Here is a 17913-nt window from a genome sequence, read left to right as displayed (position 1 = left end):
GTGCAGAGGTGTAGTCCTACTAGTGACAATAAATCTGAAATTAGATATCAAGGGAAACAACTAAAACTAAAATCCCAATATTTAAGAAAGTTGTACAAAAATATATAAATAATATTTACTTTATCAAGCCACTGTTGATTTTTATTTATTTATACTAATGTAATAAAATGTGTTTCATTCGAGTTTATCACATGTTTTTAAAATTTTAATGTAATTAGCTGCTGTAAATCATGAAAGTAACAACTTCTGACATTAAAAATACAAGTATTTTATTTTGAGACCGACATGCGTATATTACTCCTTTAGCTCTTACTTTTTTAATGTGTATTATTACTATTGTAAATCTGTATCAGTTCTCAGAAGCCGATGATGAAAAGTGTAATACTAAAACGAACATGCAAGGCAAACTGACGCTGCAAATTACATGTATGAGCCGGGAGGGGGGGGGGGGATCCAATTTTTTATGTGTGCGATGTTGGTTCAGTAATGCTGAATGGGGGGGGGGGGGGGTGCAATGTTGGTTGAATAATGTTGAATGGGAGATGGGTGCAATGTTGGTTTAAGAATGCTGATACACTTAACTAAACTGAGCTAGATGATACTATTGAAACAACATCGCAAGTCAAAAACGGCATAAAAGATACAAAGAAGAGGAAGAAGATTATTCGGAAGAAATGGACGAAACAATAAATGATATGTTAAAGCCGCTAAAGGACTCCACGAGTTCAGAAAACCTATTAAAATTTACAATAAAAGAAACAACAGCTAATAGAGTACTCCAACGACAAAAGAAGCCAGATCAACCGTCATACAGTCAAGTACTCATCTTAAACCACTCACATTTACCTGCAATATAATTATCGCAAAGTTCGAGACAAGGTCCAATGAGAAAGCAAGAGGAAATCAACCAATCAATCAATCAATCAGTCAGTCAATCAATCAGTCAATCAATTAATCAATCAGTCAGTCAGTCAGTCAATCAATCAATCAATCAATTAATCAATCAATCAATCAATCAATCATTGGAGCTTTTCAATTGATTTTTCCCCTATATTTTTGCCATTTACCTCGGTCCTCTACTGCTTGAGGTTACACTCTGCAGCAGGGAGCCCAGTCCATTCCTTGATGTTCCCCATCCAGTTTCCACTTTGCCTTCCTCGTCTTCTCCGTCCCGGTCGCCGTACCCTGCGTGATTGTTTTTTTTTTATTGTATGCTTTTGGTTCGTGTCAGATATTCATACCATTAGTAGGCGTCAAAAGATCACCAACATTCGCCCCTTCAAAAATTGATGTGAGAAAGAAACTCTCAAACAATTAGAATATGCTAACTCTGGCAACATTAAACATAGGGTGAATAGGTGGGGGGGGGGGCGGAGGCTAAGGAAAAACACATAACGTTAACAACAAAATAAAATTAAATAAAGTACTGATTGACCCCTTACTTTTACGGGAAACTTACTTTAGAACTATAGAGAAAGCAAAGAACATTGGACGCATACATAGGTACCAAAAATCAATAAAGAGTACTGAATTATTTTTTTGCTTAGTAATTAAAATTAAAACTACACCCGTGAATAATTTTTCACCATTAAGTTAATTTTTTTTAATATCTTTTTTAAAAAATAAACTAGCAATAAAATTTAACGTTATCTCAACAAACAATAAATGCGCGGATGATAAAAAAAAATATTATTATAATATTTTAATTATTTGCTCTATAAGATTATTATTATTATTATTAAATATTTTATAAAATAATATTTTATTAAAAATATTTTTTATTAAATAATATTATTGTTTGGAGTTAAAAAATATTTTTTTAAAATCAAATTAATGAATAAGGTTGTTGAAATCTTTTATAAAAATGTGTCTTTATATGAGTATAGAGCGATCTAACTTTCGGTGTAAAGGTCATTTTTGACAACTGAGATGGGGATGAAAAAAGAGGGATATGAATCAGATGCAGAAAGACAAGGATGTGATTCACGAAAGACGGGAATTCACAATGTTTGTGAACAAAGTCCGAATCTTCCCAAAATAAAACTAGTAGTTGGCTTATTAAAAAAAAGGGGGAGGGGGTAACATTAGCCCCCTCACCTCTCCCCCCAACCCTTTCAAAACTTTTTAGGAAAGAAATGTGGAGAACATGTAGACATAAGTTAGCATATCTTTAGATTATTTCTAATTTTATAAATTTGTATGTAAAAATATTATGTGCTTCATGTATCTTAATCTTTGCATAGATATGGTCAGCTCACAAGAGTGACATGGAGGCCTAACCCCACCCAGTCAACCGTCAATAAATCCACCACCCCCTCCCTCCAACTTAAAGGCTAGATCTGCATAGCTCAGCTGTCAAAATGGCTATACCCACTGGAGAGTATAGTAGGCTTAATGGATTTCAGAAAGTCATATTTCAATACCGTGGATCGGCAACAGCTAACATGTTATGAAATAGCCATTATAAAAAAAGAATATGTGTGAACATATCGGGAATATTTTTATTATTGCGTTTTGCTTTTGCATTATCTGAACACTGCGCATATCTTTGCAGATCTATAATTTCTCATCGAGTGACATGGTTGATTAATTTGTTTATACGCAGCCAATATCTCTAACACCTGGGCTTTGGTGGGATGATGATAATTGTCAGACTTCTTATAAATAGTAACAGTATATTAAACATCAGCTCTTCCAGAACTGTAGCACATTTACTTGGACTTCTTACGCCACGATTTTTTATTTATTTATGTGGCAATACTGAACCTGTTTTATTTACTTATTTGCTTTAACTGGGTTTCGAATAAGTAAATCAATATAAAAGGCAATTGACATCAACATGATTTCGAGAAGAGCTCCCCCCCCCCCCTTACGCTTACCCGTTGTTCTCATATTTGATATACAGGCTGTTTTTAAGGCTGGTAAAGTATGGGAACGGTGAAACAAATCACACCTTCCTCAAGCCCACCACCCCCCCCCCCCACTTTTAACCCCAACATTCAGGTTCAGACTATATAAAATTATATATTAGATGTACTATAGTATGTTCAATTGAACGTTAATTCTCTAGATGATCTTAAAATGAGCGTAGGTTAACCTACTTATCTTCTACACTATCATCAAGGAAACACACAGATTATGACGTCAGCCTAAGTGTGGCTTCAACCAATGAAACAAATGATCGTCAATATGCGCCACTTTCACATAGGCGTTTGGATGTAGGTTCTGAAATAAAAAGAGTTGTTTTTTTCTGCACTTTTATTTTTTAATTGTAATAATAATAATAAAGTATCATCATTCACTGAAAACATTTTCTGATTTACTCGATATTAATTTATTAAATAATCACGTTGTCTAGATCTATATAATTGTTTTAGCTAAAAAAATAAAGAAAGAAATTCTGTTGCATTACACGACTTGAAAAATTGAAAGGATTACATTATGTACTAAAACAGGTACGTTATAAGACACGGCATCATGCTAGTTACTGGACATTGCTCCGTAGTACTATTACAAGCTAAAGCCATAGAAGATGAAAAAAAGAGGGCACGTACGCTATACTTGACATGGTTAATCAGAATTTACATAATTTTCTCTCAAATTTCTGTCTAAATATTTTTTTAACTATGTTAAACTAAAATGTTCAAGAACGATAATGTGATTTAGTTTTTGTGTAAATAATTTTTTTTTAAAAATCGGCATCATAGTTTTTAACAGTGTAAAGTATTTATTTCAGGTCAGAATTAAAATGTCTAAAAGAAGCAAAACAGAGTGTGATAATGCAGGTTAGTTTATTTTTATTTTTATGACATTATGTAATTAACAATACATTATCCAAGTAATTAAACAGGACATTACGTTGGTAGCTGGACAGTATGTTAACTACAGTAGAGCACATTATGTTAGTTATTGTAATGGACATTATCTTTGTAATTGCTCCGTGTATTGGTTTATTTACTGAGCAGGACATTAAGTTTGTAATTGGACAGAACACCATGTTTAATAGGAGATAAGTTTCGGAGACACGAAGATACCTCCTTAAGAACAGCGAAAGCTTTTGTTTGTCTAGAGTCTAGAGGCTTAGACAAACTTTCTGGGTAGAGACTAGAGGGTTGAGAGAGGTAGAGTATATAGAAAAGCATTTCATTATGTATATTTATACATTTTGATGATGGGGAATTTTTTCCCCACTACTTAGCTCCTTTAAAATTAAAACAAACTCGAACTCGTTTCTACGCATGAAGAGTTGTTTTTCTACTCATGCTAGTGTCCATATAAAAATGTCTACATAATACCTAACTGGGAACAACTATAACCAATCAAGCAAGTAATCTGAAGGATTTCATCGTTATATCATTCGTATAATAAATTACGCCTATGATCTTTGAAGAAATTCTGCTCCGTTCAAAACGCCTTCATTAACAAGCATTAAGGAAAAGACATTGACCTAAAGATAGGCGTTTTCATTAACTAACAAGGACTTGCAGATACTTAAAAAGGCGCTTTCATTAATCATCCTGAAGGTATAGGTACCACCTTCCAAGATACGAGCTTTTGTTTGACAACAAGATGATGCAAAACTATATATTTTTTAAGAAATAAAAGCAGCCACTGTTCCAAAATGACAGTCAGGGGGAGTGGGTTCTCTTCCCACTCCTAAACACCGGCTACCCCTCTAAGTTTATTATTTCGTAATAGAGATGACATTAGAAAGTTTTGGAAGATTTAAGACAAAATAATTATATTTTTTTTCTTACTGTTACAACAGTACTTTTTTCATACTTTATTAAATGAAAGAAAGACTTTGACATAGTTATACATATTTGCTTGAAAGTATTTGAAACAAAAAGTGTAGATTGCGTATATTTCTTGCATTTTTTTAAAGCTATTGATAACAAATTTGTTGAAAACCACACCAAGCTATTTAAGGAGAAATGTGACCAGTTTGATAAGTGTATTGACCACTTGTATACACAAGCTAATGGAATCTTAATAGGAAGCACAAAGGATGTGCACTTAAAGCAAATCTGTAGGTAAGTACTGTAACAAAGCTAGCTTTGATGTCACGATCATACACATAATATTACATATATATATATATATATATATATATATATATATATATATATATATATATATATATATATATATATATATATATATAGATATATATATATATAAATAATATTATATTATATTATATATGTATGTATACATACAGATTTGTGGTGTATATGTAAGTCTATGTGTGAATGTACAATTTTAGGCTAATGCATGTATGAATTTGCCAGTTTCCTTGCAAGATCTTCTAACACGTCTGACAACTGTAAACGAGATGACAGACATGAGATTTCCAAGTTCTTGAACCAGCGTATGACATCAAACAGTACATTTAAGTCGTGTTGGGAGAGTAGAGTTTCTACACCGTTTGATAATGTGTGCAGGTGAGTCAAATTTGGTTTGGAAGTCGCAGATGATAAAATGTGTCGAAAAGAAAAAAATATTATAAAAAGCACAACTTGTTTTGTTTTTGTCTGATCGTATCTGGTTATCTGGACTTGACTGTGAGACATTTTCTTGTAGAAATACTAAAATAAAACTTTTTTGTAACAAATTTTAAATTTAATTACAAACGTTTTTCACATTTGGTTTTCTTTGTTTTATAGTGATGTTCAAGCGTCAAGCATCGTGTGTAAAGTTAACGGAACACATAGAATAGCGCGAGAATTTGTGAATCGACAGCTAAGAAATTTGGACTGCGGCTGCAGAGAATTGAATGAAACACAAAAAGGTCAGTTGATAACATTAAAAATAAAAACGTTACGTCACACGTCCAAAAGAGTTACGAAACCTGGAATGTTGTTGTAAACTAAGTATCGGAGGCTAGATAATCATTTTTCTTTAGGACATTATAGGTAATGTTTGCTGGGGCATTTTTTATGCAGAATTTCATTCAGGCATCTCTTTGTCGTCGCCCCACCCCCTCTCCCGAATTTTGAAGTGCTCCCCGCCCGCAAGAAAAAATGTAGGAAAGAAAACGGGATTTGTATGTATGAAATCGATATTTTTTATTTTATTTGTAGACACGGGTACACTGTCCATTCCACTTGTCATTGGTGCCTGTGTAGGCGGGTTTCTGCTTCTAGCCACGCTCTTCGCCGTCTGCTTCATCTGGTACAGGAGGAAAAGTGTGAAGAACAAGTTAGTTTTTTTTTTTTTAAATCCCTGTTACTAGTATATGATTCTTTACTGATTGTGTATATCACACAATCACACGTTTACATATAACCTGAGTTTTTTCATCGCTCCATCCTTCCATGTACACATCCATAAATCCGATCATCCGTCTTATTGTCCATCTCACTTTACATTACATCATCCCAGCTGAAACAAATCATTAATGTAATGACAGAAAAAGTCATCCCACACCTGATGGTTACAGTAAATATGGTGCAGCTGATGTGAACTACGAGGACCATTTGTACTATCAAATTGATGACAAAGCGGTCAGTAGAGAAAAATCTGGGTGGATAAAAAAACATATTTAACTTGAAGTCACATGTCGTTAGCACTTATTCAGTCAAGAGCGTATGAGCCGTGTTTAAGAACGTTAGCACTTATTCACTCAAGAGCGTATGGGCCGTTTATAAGAACGTTAGCACTTATTCAGTACTTTTGCATACAAAAAGTCTATATTATTACACCTGCCAGTTCATACTTTTAAAATGACATTTTCAATTATTTATTTCTAAATTTAAGTGGTTGCTAATCGACAAGAGATACATAAGCTATTGTTTAATATTGGATTGTTGATAAATTGAACATATAGAATGAAAATCGTCGCTTTCTGCTTATGTTCTTGCGACGAAAAAAGTTTATTTGTTGTTTTTCAAATTGAAAATATAAATGTTGTTTGTTCTGATACTTTTACTTTTTAAAATGTTCGAGTTGTGATCTAATTTTGGTAGTTCTATTTTCTTCAACTACTCTTCAGGTACCTCCTACTCTGCCTCCAAGAAATGTAAATATGATACATAATAAAAGTATCAACCAGCCAATGGATGAACCAGACTATCTAGTACCCGCGGTGGGGAAAAATCAATCTATGGAAGTGGCTGATTATCTAGTTCCCGAGATGAATAGAGTTCAATCGAGGCAAGTAAATAGAAATAAGTAAATAGAGATAAGTAAAGAGAGTTTAGTCAATTTGTGAAATTCTGGTAGCATCATAATTATTGTACAAGAATTTACTTTTTTACTTTTTTACTTTTGTACTGAGTATAGAAAAAGTAATGTAATCGTGCAAAAAAATTAAAATAATATTTTTACAAATCTTGACCTTTTACTAGTTTACACCTCCCTTAGCAGAAAACACTTTTGCAGTTTAGTCTGTATGTCTGTGTTTCTGTGTGTCTGTAAACACGAAACATCCAGTATCGTTACAACTAGGTTGACGGAATTTCACATGTACGTACAATATCAAATTTGTATTTTGTATAAACTTTTTAGCGATTTCCGATAACCGGAAGTGGCACTTATTCTATTTTCGGTTTCAGTTAGGCAGACGAAATTTCACGAATAAGTAAAAGATCTAATTCTCTAGAAACTGTCAAATTTTTAGGAATTTTCCGATGACCGGAATACTCTACGCTATTTCCGATTTTTTTTCAAAAAACGCATAAGAATTTATTTTTTTATTTTACGCGATTCTATTCCCTTTAAAAAATCAAGTATTTAAAAATTGATTTTAAAAAGCATGTCTATATCCCGACTGTACTGGAGTTGCCATCCTCAATAGTGCTTTCTAGGAATATTCGAGAAAGTTGATTCTGTTGTGATGGTTAATTATGTAGAAATGGTTGATCCTCTAGTGATGGTTGATCCTCTAGTGATGGTTGATTCTGTAGTGTTTGTTGATTATGTAGGGATGGTTGATTCTGTATTGATGATACATAGCTAATCTAATTATTGGTTGTTGTTTTTTTTTTATCTCAGTCAGTACTCGACCCCTTACTTCAATGAGACTGGAGATAGCGGCTATTTTATTCCACTCCCTCCGACAGATGACGAGGAAGGGAGACAAGTCAGTGAGATCAAAACGTAAACTTCTTAGATCAACCGGAAATGACGAAACGAAAGTAGTAACATTTTAAAATATCTCTTAGATCCATTGCTGAGACATTAAATGTGTTAATTTTTTTTTAGAAATAAAATTATACGAAATAAAAATTTATAATTTTCTTTAAAAAACAAACGTATACAGACCTTACATGCCTATGTAACAGGGATGTAAAAAAAATCTCAACTATTCCGCATATTTTAGATTTTTGAAATTCCTGTTTCAGTTAGATAAGCTACACTTCACTTCATGAGTCTGGTTGATGAAAGAATTCATCATTATCGTTTCCTGTTTGTGTGCAAAGCACAAAGAGCAGACGTAGCAGAGTTCATCTGTTTCAATGACCTCACTTTAAATGTCCCTAATGTGACTCAAGGAGGTCCTACAGTCAACGGACTCGAGTCAGGGATCTGAACTCGAGATTTTCGTGTCAGGGGTCGTGAGATCTGCTCTCAGACCACGGTGTCTAGTGTAAAAAAAAATTAATAGCATAACGACATTACAATATTGAGTATTTTAAGTGTAATTAAAGAACAAGGCTCTGTGTTGTCTCCTTCATTAATAAAAATCATTACATGGTTATCGTTCTTGAAATGTTTTTTTTCTTGTATTTACCTCCCGTAGTTTTTTTAAAATGTATTTCTTGTTAAAAAACAATGCTTTAATATTGTAAATAAAAATACAAACTTAAATGTGTTGCCAAAATTCCATTTTAAGGTAGAAATAAGTCCACGAGCAGCTTCGTTTAATGAACTTCTTATCTTTCGCATATAGAAAAATACTTTGAATAGGGGGCTTAAGAACTGTCAAAAAACTAGAAAAGTCTAGCCTTATTTAAACCTACATTGGTCACAGATATTGATAATATTGAAACAGTTAACAAAGTAGAAAAGGTAATATCAAAGTGGGCACAAGCACTGAAAATTTCGAACAACATAAGGTAAAAAAAAAATATCCCATTGGGCACAAATATTAAAGATATGTCCAACATTATTTAATCAACAGAAAAAGGCAAAATCACAGTATATAAATGTGTGCCAAAGCTAAAAAATAAAACAAATCTAAATCACAGTAGGGAAATGTATGTTGAAGTTAACACAAACAAAAACCTAACATAACTCACGTGGTCATGTGTGAGAGATTGTGGCTTGTGCCTGCTAACCCGAAATTAACGAGTTCGAACCCCGGGCAGATGAGGTCCTATAGATGTGGACAGCAAACCATCCAGTAAAGAAAACTTCGAAATCAAACAGGGGTTGAGCCCTTAGGTAATCAACAAACTGGGCAATGTAGACTGGAAATCAACTATGGAAACCCATTATATGTTTTTTTTATCTCGTACAAGACCCACTGACCCGTATGATAGTAGTGTGACCCTTGTCTGTTACGTCACAGCGCGTGACTACTTAAATTGGGAGCTGACAAAGTAACAACTCTCAGAGCCGTTGTTTATCCGGGAAATATCAAGTGGGTGTCCTCAGACCTCCCCATAGTAGGTCTTCTCAAAACTCCCTTTCAGTGGTTGTACTCATACCATCTCTTTAGTGGTTGTCCTCATAACTCTCCTTAAGTACGTGTCCTTATACGTCTCCATTAGTGAGTGTCCTTATTACCTCTTCCTTTAGCCTCACCTAAAAATATCAAGTAAGTGTCCACTGAACTCTCCTTTGTGAAGTACTCGAAACTCTTCTATAGCCTCACCTAGTTTAGAATCAAGTTGTTAAAGCCTAGCTTAACTGTGTTAATTAACGCTTTAGTTTGATGCTTCATAACACAACAATGGTTGAGGGGTAGATGAATTAATCTTTAATCCAGTAAATACAACGTCCCAGTGATTGTATGTTACATTTTCACAATCTGCTACTTGATTTATTGGATTACTATGTCGCACTCACATCTTGATCGCTGTCAAGCCTCTAGTAAGTATTTTACAATTAACAGTAATTAAATAGTTAATTATTTATTTATATATTTCAAATGTCTAGCAATATCTCTTGAGTTTTGTTGTTGATTGGGTGTTTTCGGTATATATTCCATCGATTATGCTGTTTTTTTTTCATGTATGTTCATAAGTATTTTTGAAGTATCTGGTGAGTTTAGCTGTTGCTATTGGTTGGCGAGGGGGTTGTGTATGGGTTCTATTGCAGTGTCTGTGCTCTATATCTATATTTTAATTTTAAGATGTAGTTACGAATGCTGTCAACACAGTGGTCCCCTTAGTAAAACCACACCAGCTTCACACTTAATTAAGCTATGTTGTGTACAGAGGTGGGGAGTCATTTTTTTTTCTGTATCTATATTGTAAAATATATAATAACGAAAATTTCCGTGCACATCAATTTTGGATTTTATTATCCAGTCAACGCAGCCCCTATAATCTACTAACCAACTTGATCATTTTCAATAATATGCCAGCCTTTGCTATTCAGCCAGAGTCGTAATCTAAACCTTAGCCAGACTTTCTTCCAGGCATCTCTTCGGGCAAGGGGGGGGGGGGAGTCTACCGCCCCCCCCCCCCCCGAAAATTTCAAGTGCCCCCCCCCCCCCTTAGCGTTCGAGCCTTTACCTAAAACTACCGTGTACGTTTTACAGTGTGTGAGTAACCAATCGACCTTGCTTTTAGATAAGTATGAAGCGTACATCAAACAGAATTTAGAGAGCCTGAAGGCCCAGTGTGGTCACGTGACCGCCTGCATTGACAAGCTGCTAGCGGAAGTCAGCGTGACGGTCCTGCTCAAGGGAGATAACATCAGTCTCAACAAGACTTGCGGGTAGGTCTAAATACCAAAAACTGTCAACAATCACTATAATAAATAGAATGGTTTTCTTATTTTAAAAATTGATTTTAAAGCAACATTTGACTTTAAAGAATCAAACTGATTTTAACTCCTCTAAAAGCTTTTACCACACAAATATACATATATTCATAAATCTTAAACCTCCCAACAGGATCCACAATTCTCAAACCTCCACAACCTTTTCCACAAATCTCAAACCTCCCCAACCTTACCCACAAATCTCAAACCTCCACAACCTTTTCCACAAATCTCAAACCTCCCCAACCTTACCCACAAATCTCAAACCCCCCTAACCTTACCCACAAATCTCAAACCTCCCCAACCTTACCCACAAATCTCAACCCCCCCCCCCAACCTTACCCACAAATCTCAAACCTCCCCAGTCTAATCCACAAATCTCAAACCCCCCTAACCTTACCCACAAATCTCAAACCTCCCCAGTCTATTCCACAAATCTCAAACCTCCCCAACCTGATCCACAAATCTCAAACCTCCCAAACCTTACCCACAAATCTCAAACCTCCCCAGTCTAATCCACAAATCTCAAACCTCCCAAACCTTACCCACAAATCTCAAACCTCCCAAGTCTAATCCACAAATCTCAAACCTCCCAAACCTTACCCACTAATCTCAAACCTCCCAACCTGATCCTCAAACCTCCACACCCTTACCCACAAATCTCAAGCCTCCCCAACCTGATCCACAAATCTCAAACCTCCCCAACCTAATCCACAAATCTCAAACTTCCCAACCTGATCCACTAATCTCAAACCTCCCAGCCTAATCCACAAATCTCAAACCTCCCCAACCTAATCCACAAATCTCAAACTTCCCAGACTAATCCACAAATCTCAAACTTCCCAACCTGACCCACAAATTTTAAACCTCCCAGCCTGATCCACAAATATTAAACCTCCCCAACCTGACCCACAAATCTTAAACCTCCCAGCCTGATCCACAAATATTAAACCTCCCCAACCTGATCCACAAATCTCAAACCTCCCAAACCTGATCCACAAATCTTAAACCTCCCAACCTGATCCACAAATCTCAAACTTCCCAACCTGATCCACAAACCTCAAACCTCCCCATCCTGATCCACAAATCTCAAACCTCCCAACCTGATCCACTAATCTCAAACCTCCCAACCTGATCCACAAACCTCCACACCCTTACCCACAAATCTCAAGCCTCCCCAACCTTACCCACAAATCTCAAACCTCCCCAACCTAATCCACAAATCTCAAACCTCCCAACCTGATCCACTAATCTCAAACCTCCCAACCTGATCCACAAACCTCCCCAACCTAATCCACAAATCTCAAACCTCCCAACCTGATCCACAAATCTCAAACCTCCCAAAGCCTGATCCACAAATCTCAAACCTCCCAAAGCCTGATCCACAAATCTCAAACCTCCCAACCTGATCCACAAATCTCAAACCTCCCCAGCCTGATCCACAAATCGGTGACCGGCAGCTACACGACACTGAGGAGAAACTGTACGGAGACGGAGAGGGAGGAGATCCGTGGCATCGTGGAGGAACACGTGGGCGATGTGTACGACGGCAACAAGTGGAAGAACCTCAAGAGATGCCTCACCAACGCGTATGGCGACACGGAGAGGACGTCCCGCGTGCAGGAGATTTGTGGGTTTGTATTCAACCTAGACTTGATAGTACAGTCTCGCTGATTGGATGATTTCAGGAGCAACCTAGATCTGATAGTACATACTCGTTGATTAGATCATTTTAGGAGCAACATAGAATATTACTTAATTAATTGGGTTGTAACTTAGGGTCTGGTCGTTAAGCTCATGGTCGCTAAAACGGAAAGTTCCGAGTTCGATAGCTGGTGAGAAAAAACTCCAATATCTAACAACTGTCGCCTATATTTTGTTCTCGGATGGACAAAGGCTATGAAAGCAAATCATAAACGGCCTATGTGGTGCCTAACATAAACTGCGTTGGAGGCAGTGTTTCTTCCAGACTTTTTTCTCTGGGGGGGGCACTTGAAATTTTCGGGTAGGGGGGCAAGGTTGACTCTCCGGGGGGGGGGGGGGGGGGAATTGTTAAAAGTATATATTTTCTATATAAATTTCATTTCGTTCGGGGGGGGGGGGGCGGTAGACTTGAAATAGTATTATTTCAAGGATTGGATTGAATCACTGGCCTTTTTTTTCAAGTGTATTATCCGGGAGCCTATATTAAAATTTTACTGGATTTGAATATAAATTAAGCTTTCATTGAGTGGGCTAATTTACATTAACATTTACTTGTTATTTGAAAATACTTTAAGATTAAAAATAATAAATTTATTTATAGTTTTAAGTATATTTTATATTCTATGACTAATTGTTCCATTTTTAAAATTACATATTTGAAGTGCACTTAAATATTGTTCATACCATAATAATCTATTGACCTATGAACTTACAATTGACCTATGAACTCTGCATCCTCAGACTGGCCCAGAGACAGAAAGAAATCTGTAACAACTCAGAGATTCACAGGATGACGGAGAAATTTTTCAATGAAGAAATTCAAAGTCTGCAGTGTACGTGCAGGAAACTGGAGCAGGAGGGGGGTCAGTATGGGGGATGGAAGAGGGGGGTCAGTATGGGAGATGGGGGTCAGTATTGGAGCAGGAGGGGGGACAGTATGGAGGAAGGAAAGGGGGTCAGTATGGGAGATGGAAGGGGGGGGGGTCGGTATGGGGGATGGAAGGGGAGGGCAGTATGGTAGATGGAAACGGGGGGTCAGTATGGGAGAGGGCAGGGGTTCAGTATGGGAGATGGAAACGGGAGGGGTCAGTTTGGGAGAGGGCAGGGGGTCAGTATGGGAGATGGAAGGGGGGGTCAGTATAGAGATGGAAGGAGGTTAGTATGGGAGATGGAAGGGGGTTGAGTATGGGAGATGGAGGGGGTCAGTATGGGAGATGGAAGGGGGGGTCAGTATAGAGATGGAAGGAGGTCAGTATGGGAGATGGAAGGGGGTTGAGTATGGGAGATGGAGGGGGTCAATATGGGAGGTGGAAGGGGTCAGAATGGGAGCTATATAGTGGGGTTAATGTAGGAGATATACGGAGGTCAATATAGAGCAAAAGGGGGAGGGGGAGTATAAAAAACATATCGAAGGAAATTAAAAGAATAGAATATCTATGATGAGGAAATGCAGTATGGGCGTCGGTTAGGAAGATCACGTGAGATTGGGGTCAGTGTTTTAAGAAATAATATCTTTTAGTATAACTGACGGTCCATGGGGCAGGTGAAGTAGAGTTCACTTGTTTTAGCGAGCTCGGCTTATGAGGAAATAGTACCCAGTCGTCTTTTACTTTCCCTTACGTGAGCCAAACACCCATCAAGATGGGTGCATTCAGGGGCGTTCTGCATACTCAAACCCGGGATCCGAACTCGAGACTTTCGGGTAAGCGGGCGAACGCTTTACAATCCAACCGCGCCGCCCCTCTAACATCTCTAGATTACACATAAAGAACATGGGGGGAGGGGGGATTTATTCATACACTGCTCACCTTTTTTAGACATCGATCCACTAAAAAAATATCCCCCCATTCATTACCCCATGACAGAGGAAAACGTGAACTTGCCAATATTTATTGGAGTTGGTGTTGGCGGCTTTCTCTTGCTCGTCATCATTTGTGTCGTCTGCTTGATGCTCTACAGGAGTCGGAAATCTGCACGCAAAAAGTAAGTCAGCTGACTTGATTGTTTTTCATGGTGTGATCGCGTTCTTTTCCCGTTCTTGGGGCAGATAAATTTGAGAGGATAGTGTGATCAGCACTATGCTCAGTCTTTTATGTTTTCACCTAACGTGAGATTGGTACCTTTCAAAGCTGGGTGGACTCGGGGATATTTTATTGACTTGAACCCGCATTTGAAACCGCTTGACCAAGTTGTCCCCATGTAGTGGGCATTGTTGATGCCTAAAGTTAAGTGACATGGAGTTGGCTCTATATGACTAGCATAAATCGGATTTGACCTGGTGACATTGATACCTACAGGGCATCGTTTTATTCTAGGCATTGTTCATAAATGATGAGACACATTCCGGTAGAGCTCGGGGTAGTTCCGACTTTTATGACAATATCTGACGAAGGAGAGGGGGTGGGTAACGAAAGAGTGACGTCGCATTTTGTTAAGGACAAAAATGATGATAACCGATTTTTTTTCGGGAGGGGCGAGAATGAGAAATAAGTGACGTCATTAATCTTAATGTGGGTCTGACTTTTTGTGATGAAGTGAGAAAGTAGCGGGTGGGGTTTGACGTTAATTATGGACCCCCGCCCCATTAAAACAACTGGTTCCTTCTTGCAGCAGGACTACCACACCTAACGTCATCTACCTACCCCCCTCCCACCCCCCCCCCACCCACCCCCCCCCCCCCACCCCCATTAAAACAACCTGTTCGCCTCTTGCAGTAGGACTACCACACCTAACGTCATCTACCTGCCCGGCCCAAGTCCTGACGCACCTGTGTACCAGGAGATCTACGACCACAGGGTCAACGTGAGTAGTGTATTGCAGCTAACAGCTTCATAACGGCACTGCATGCTTACGGGAGTATCCAGACATATTTGTAGAGAACTCTGTGTTCGCGGTTAATTTTATTTTATACATTTAACAGAGAAACGATAGCTTTTAATGTTGTGGCTAGGTATTCGTGGTTATAGCTGGAGCTGGTTCAGTGGTTCGACTTAACCTGTGTACGAACGAACCTCAGGGGTTCGGTAAGTCGGTCTCAGTGGTTCGACGGAGGTTAAGCCAAAGGCACTGCATGGGAGTATCGAAACACATTTGTAGAGAATTGTGTGAGCGGTTAATTTAATTTTATACATTTAACAGAGAAACGATGGTTTTAATGGTGTGGCTAAGTGGCAGTGTTTTTTTGTTATAACTAGAGCAACTTTAGTGGTTCGTCTTAACCTGTGTACGAACGAAACCAAGGGGTTCGGTGAGTCGGTCTCAGGGGTTCGACGGAGGTCAAGACAAACACCCTATTCATTTGATTCACCATCAGATTTTGTCAGTGTGGACGAAATATCTTTGAGATAAGAAGGGTTCGGTGTATGCTCATCTAAAACTGGTGGGGTTCGGTACCTCCAAAAGGTTAAGAAAGAACCACTGAGCTAGAATTTGGTTTGGTTTAGGTATTGTTTTCCGCGATATCATAATTCAGTTGTTTTTTTCTGTTCTCACAACTAACAAGAAAGCACAGAGAATGCAACTTGCAACCTTTAAAACTTGTTCTATCCACCTACTTTATTCTTGTATTATTGAATTGACAGAGTGCGCGGGGTTACTGCGCACCCCCGTCTGCTGACCCTCCGTCACTTCCTGTCCGATATCTGAGCAAACCAACAGCCAATAGAACCAGTCCTCCGTCTAATGATGAGCCGGACTACTTAGAACCAGCTGTTGTCTCGGTCAAATACAGGTAGGCCTCTACTTTATTTTATAGTTTATACTTGTATAGTTTATACTTGTATAGTTTATACTTAATTTTATATAAAAAACTTTTTTTTATTATTTTAATCTGCTATGTAAGTTTAATGGAAGTCAGTCTAAAAACCACTTTCCCAACAAGTCAGACATGTTTCATTACTCGGTATAATGTATAGAAAGTCATTGGATTAGAGTTGAGTCTTAGACCCCCCCCCCCTCCGTCAGGGCTTAAATATAGTCGCTTTTTTTAAATTATTTTAAAAATCACATATCTGAAAAAGAACATTAAATTCGGGAAAAAAAAACATGTTTCAATTTTTTTTTTTTTTTTTTTTTTTAATGATCATTAGCGTCCAAAAATTACCGTGAACATTTTTCTGTAATTTTCTGATAACAACTGCCCGTAATGAAATTTTCTAATAACAACTGTCATTAATGATGTTTTATGATAACTGTCATTAATGATGTTTTATGAAAACAGCTGTCATTAATGATATTTTCTGATAACAGCTGTCATTAATAATGTTTAACATGGTACAAACTATTTCAGAGCCAACGCCCCCCTTCAGAGAGAGGCTTCCAATGGCATGGACAGCCCACCGACCTACAGCCAATGTGAGAGAGACTCGGAAGAAAACGGCTACTTCAACCCCCTCCCTAGCCCCACCCTAGAGGACGACGTCAAACAGCCCCTGTCCAGCGAGGAGACCGCACAGGTTAGCCCGACCAGCGACCTTGACGGGGGGTACGAGACCCTAGCACGGGATAAAACTCCGGGCCTAGATGGACGCTTCAACAAACTGACCAACCAGCGGTCCAGCTGTCCCCCCGAGGAGGCGCCCAAACCCCTGGGGCCGGTACCCGTGAAGAGGGTTAAAAAAGAGGACAGACAGACGGAGTCGCATTACTTCGTGCTGGAGGAGAACGCCCATGTGGAGGAGCCGCATGAATGATTTGAAATGTTGTGGCACGTGACTTGGTCTCGTGGCAAGCGTCAGACTAATTAGACACCTGCGGATGTCCAGTTAATAAAAAACTTCCATTAAGTTAATTGTAGACTTTAAATATTTTTTACTTCCGAGAAACCTGAAGGCTTACTGTAGCTTCAATATGTTTACCCGAAGCTTTTGCAAACTTTTTAATTACACTATCTCAGATGTATACAGCATTTTTATGTTTTTAAAATAATCGCTTTCCAGCATTAGGTGTTTTTTTTTAAATCAAATTTAAAAATTTGATTTTTCTATAATGTCTCTTTTAAAAATATTTCCTCTGGAGGCACTTGAAATGTACGGGGGACGGGGGACGGGGGACGGACGGGCACGATACTTGCCCCCCCCCCCCATCCACAACACACACCCTTCCGGAGACGTGCCAGAAATTAACTCCGCTTACAACTACCTTAAGTTTCTAGACAGAGCTTGAGGCCCGATCCAAAGTGTTCAAATACACATATAAATGTGAATCGTGTGACAGGATATACTTGTTTAGGAAGCTTTTACGTCTTCATTCCACAGTCACTTATTTACAACACAA

At 38.0% G+C, this 17913-nt stretch overlaps 2 protein-coding genes and 1 long non-coding RNA gene across 4 annotated transcripts; 2 read left to right on the top strand and 1 right to left on the bottom strand.

Annotated features, from left to right (window-relative positions):
- The first annotated feature begins 3370 nt into the window (after positions 1 to 3370).
- On the top strand, positions 3371 to 8682 carry LOC131927855 (uncharacterized). 2 transcript variants are annotated; one of them, XM_059283726.1, is made up of 9 exons: positions 3371 to 3455; positions 3737 to 3785; positions 4886 to 5033; positions 5292 to 5444; positions 5667 to 5791; positions 6084 to 6201; positions 6413 to 6506; positions 6995 to 7155; positions 7996 to 8682. In XM_059283726.1, the coding sequence occupies exons 2-9, from the start codon at positions 3749 to 3751 to the stop codon at positions 8102 to 8104; spliced, it is 945 nt and encodes a 314-aa protein (XP_059139709.1). In that variant the 5' UTR covers positions 3371 to 3455; positions 3737 to 3748; the 3' UTR covers positions 8105 to 8682. The 2 variants fall into 2 exon arrangements, with proteins under 2 accessions (XP_059139709.1, XP_059139710.1); XM_059283727.1 differs by lacking the exon at positions 3371 to 3455 and having other exon boundaries at positions 3744 to 3785; positions 4921 to 5033.
- LOC131927856 (uncharacterized) lies at positions 6121 to 9453 on the bottom strand. The gene is made up of 3 exons (XR_009383701.1): positions 9243 to 9453; positions 6290 to 6384; positions 6121 to 6171 (listed from the first exon to the last, which is right to left on the bottom strand). It is a non-coding gene; the product is annotated as an uncharacterized LOC131927856 (long non-coding RNA).
- A 334-nt stretch (positions 9454 to 9787) lies between these two features.
- Positions 9788 to 17677, top strand: LOC131927845 (uncharacterized). Its single transcript, XM_059283712.1, has 8 exons — positions 9788 to 10038; positions 10743 to 10890; positions 12369 to 12569; positions 13381 to 13502; positions 14505 to 14622; positions 15354 to 15441; positions 16221 to 16369; positions 16928 to 17677. Exons 1-8 carry the CDS (start codon positions 10002 to 10004, stop codon positions 17328 to 17330), a joined length of 1266 nt encoding a protein of 421 aa, XP_059139695.1. The 5' UTR covers positions 9788 to 10001; the 3' UTR covers positions 17331 to 17677.
- The last annotated feature ends 236 nt before the right edge of the window (positions 17678 to 17913 follow it).

The sequence above is a fragment of the Physella acuta genome, unplaced genomic scaffold (genome assembly GCF_028476545.2).
Source record: "Physella acuta isolate Inbredline_101_S28 unplaced genomic scaffold, ASM2847654v3 ptg001441l, whole genome shotgun sequence".
In the NCBI taxonomy this organism is placed as follows: Eukaryota; Metazoa; Mollusca; class Gastropoda; family Physidae; genus Physella; species Physella acuta.
Note: the sequence above shows the minus strand (reverse complement) of the source record. Positions and strands in the feature narration are given on the sequence as shown.

Coding starts and splice junctions, on each gene's coding strand:
- LOC131927855 (XM_059283726.1), top strand. CDS start 3,749: ATGTCTAAAAGAAGCAAAACAGAGTGTGATAATGCAG. Junction 6,202..6,412: donor AGGAAAAGTGTGAAGAACAA/GTTAGTTTTTTT, acceptor ATGTAATGACAG/AAAAAGTCATCCCACACCTG. Junction 7,156..7,995: donor ATGAATAGAGTTCAATCGAG/GCAAGTAAATAG, acceptor TTTTTATCTCAG/TCAGTACTCGACCCCTTACT.
- LOC131927845 (XM_059283712.1), top strand. CDS start 10,002: ATGTCGCACTCACATCTTGATCGCTGTCAAGCCTCTA. Junction 10,039..10,742: donor TGATCGCTGTCAAGCCTCTA/GTAAGTATTTTA, acceptor CCTTGCTTTTAG/ATAAGTATGAAGCGTACATC. Junction 13,503..14,504: donor GAAACTGGAGCAGGAGGGGG/GTCAGTATGGGG, acceptor ACCCCATGACAG/AGGAAAACGTGAACTTGCCA.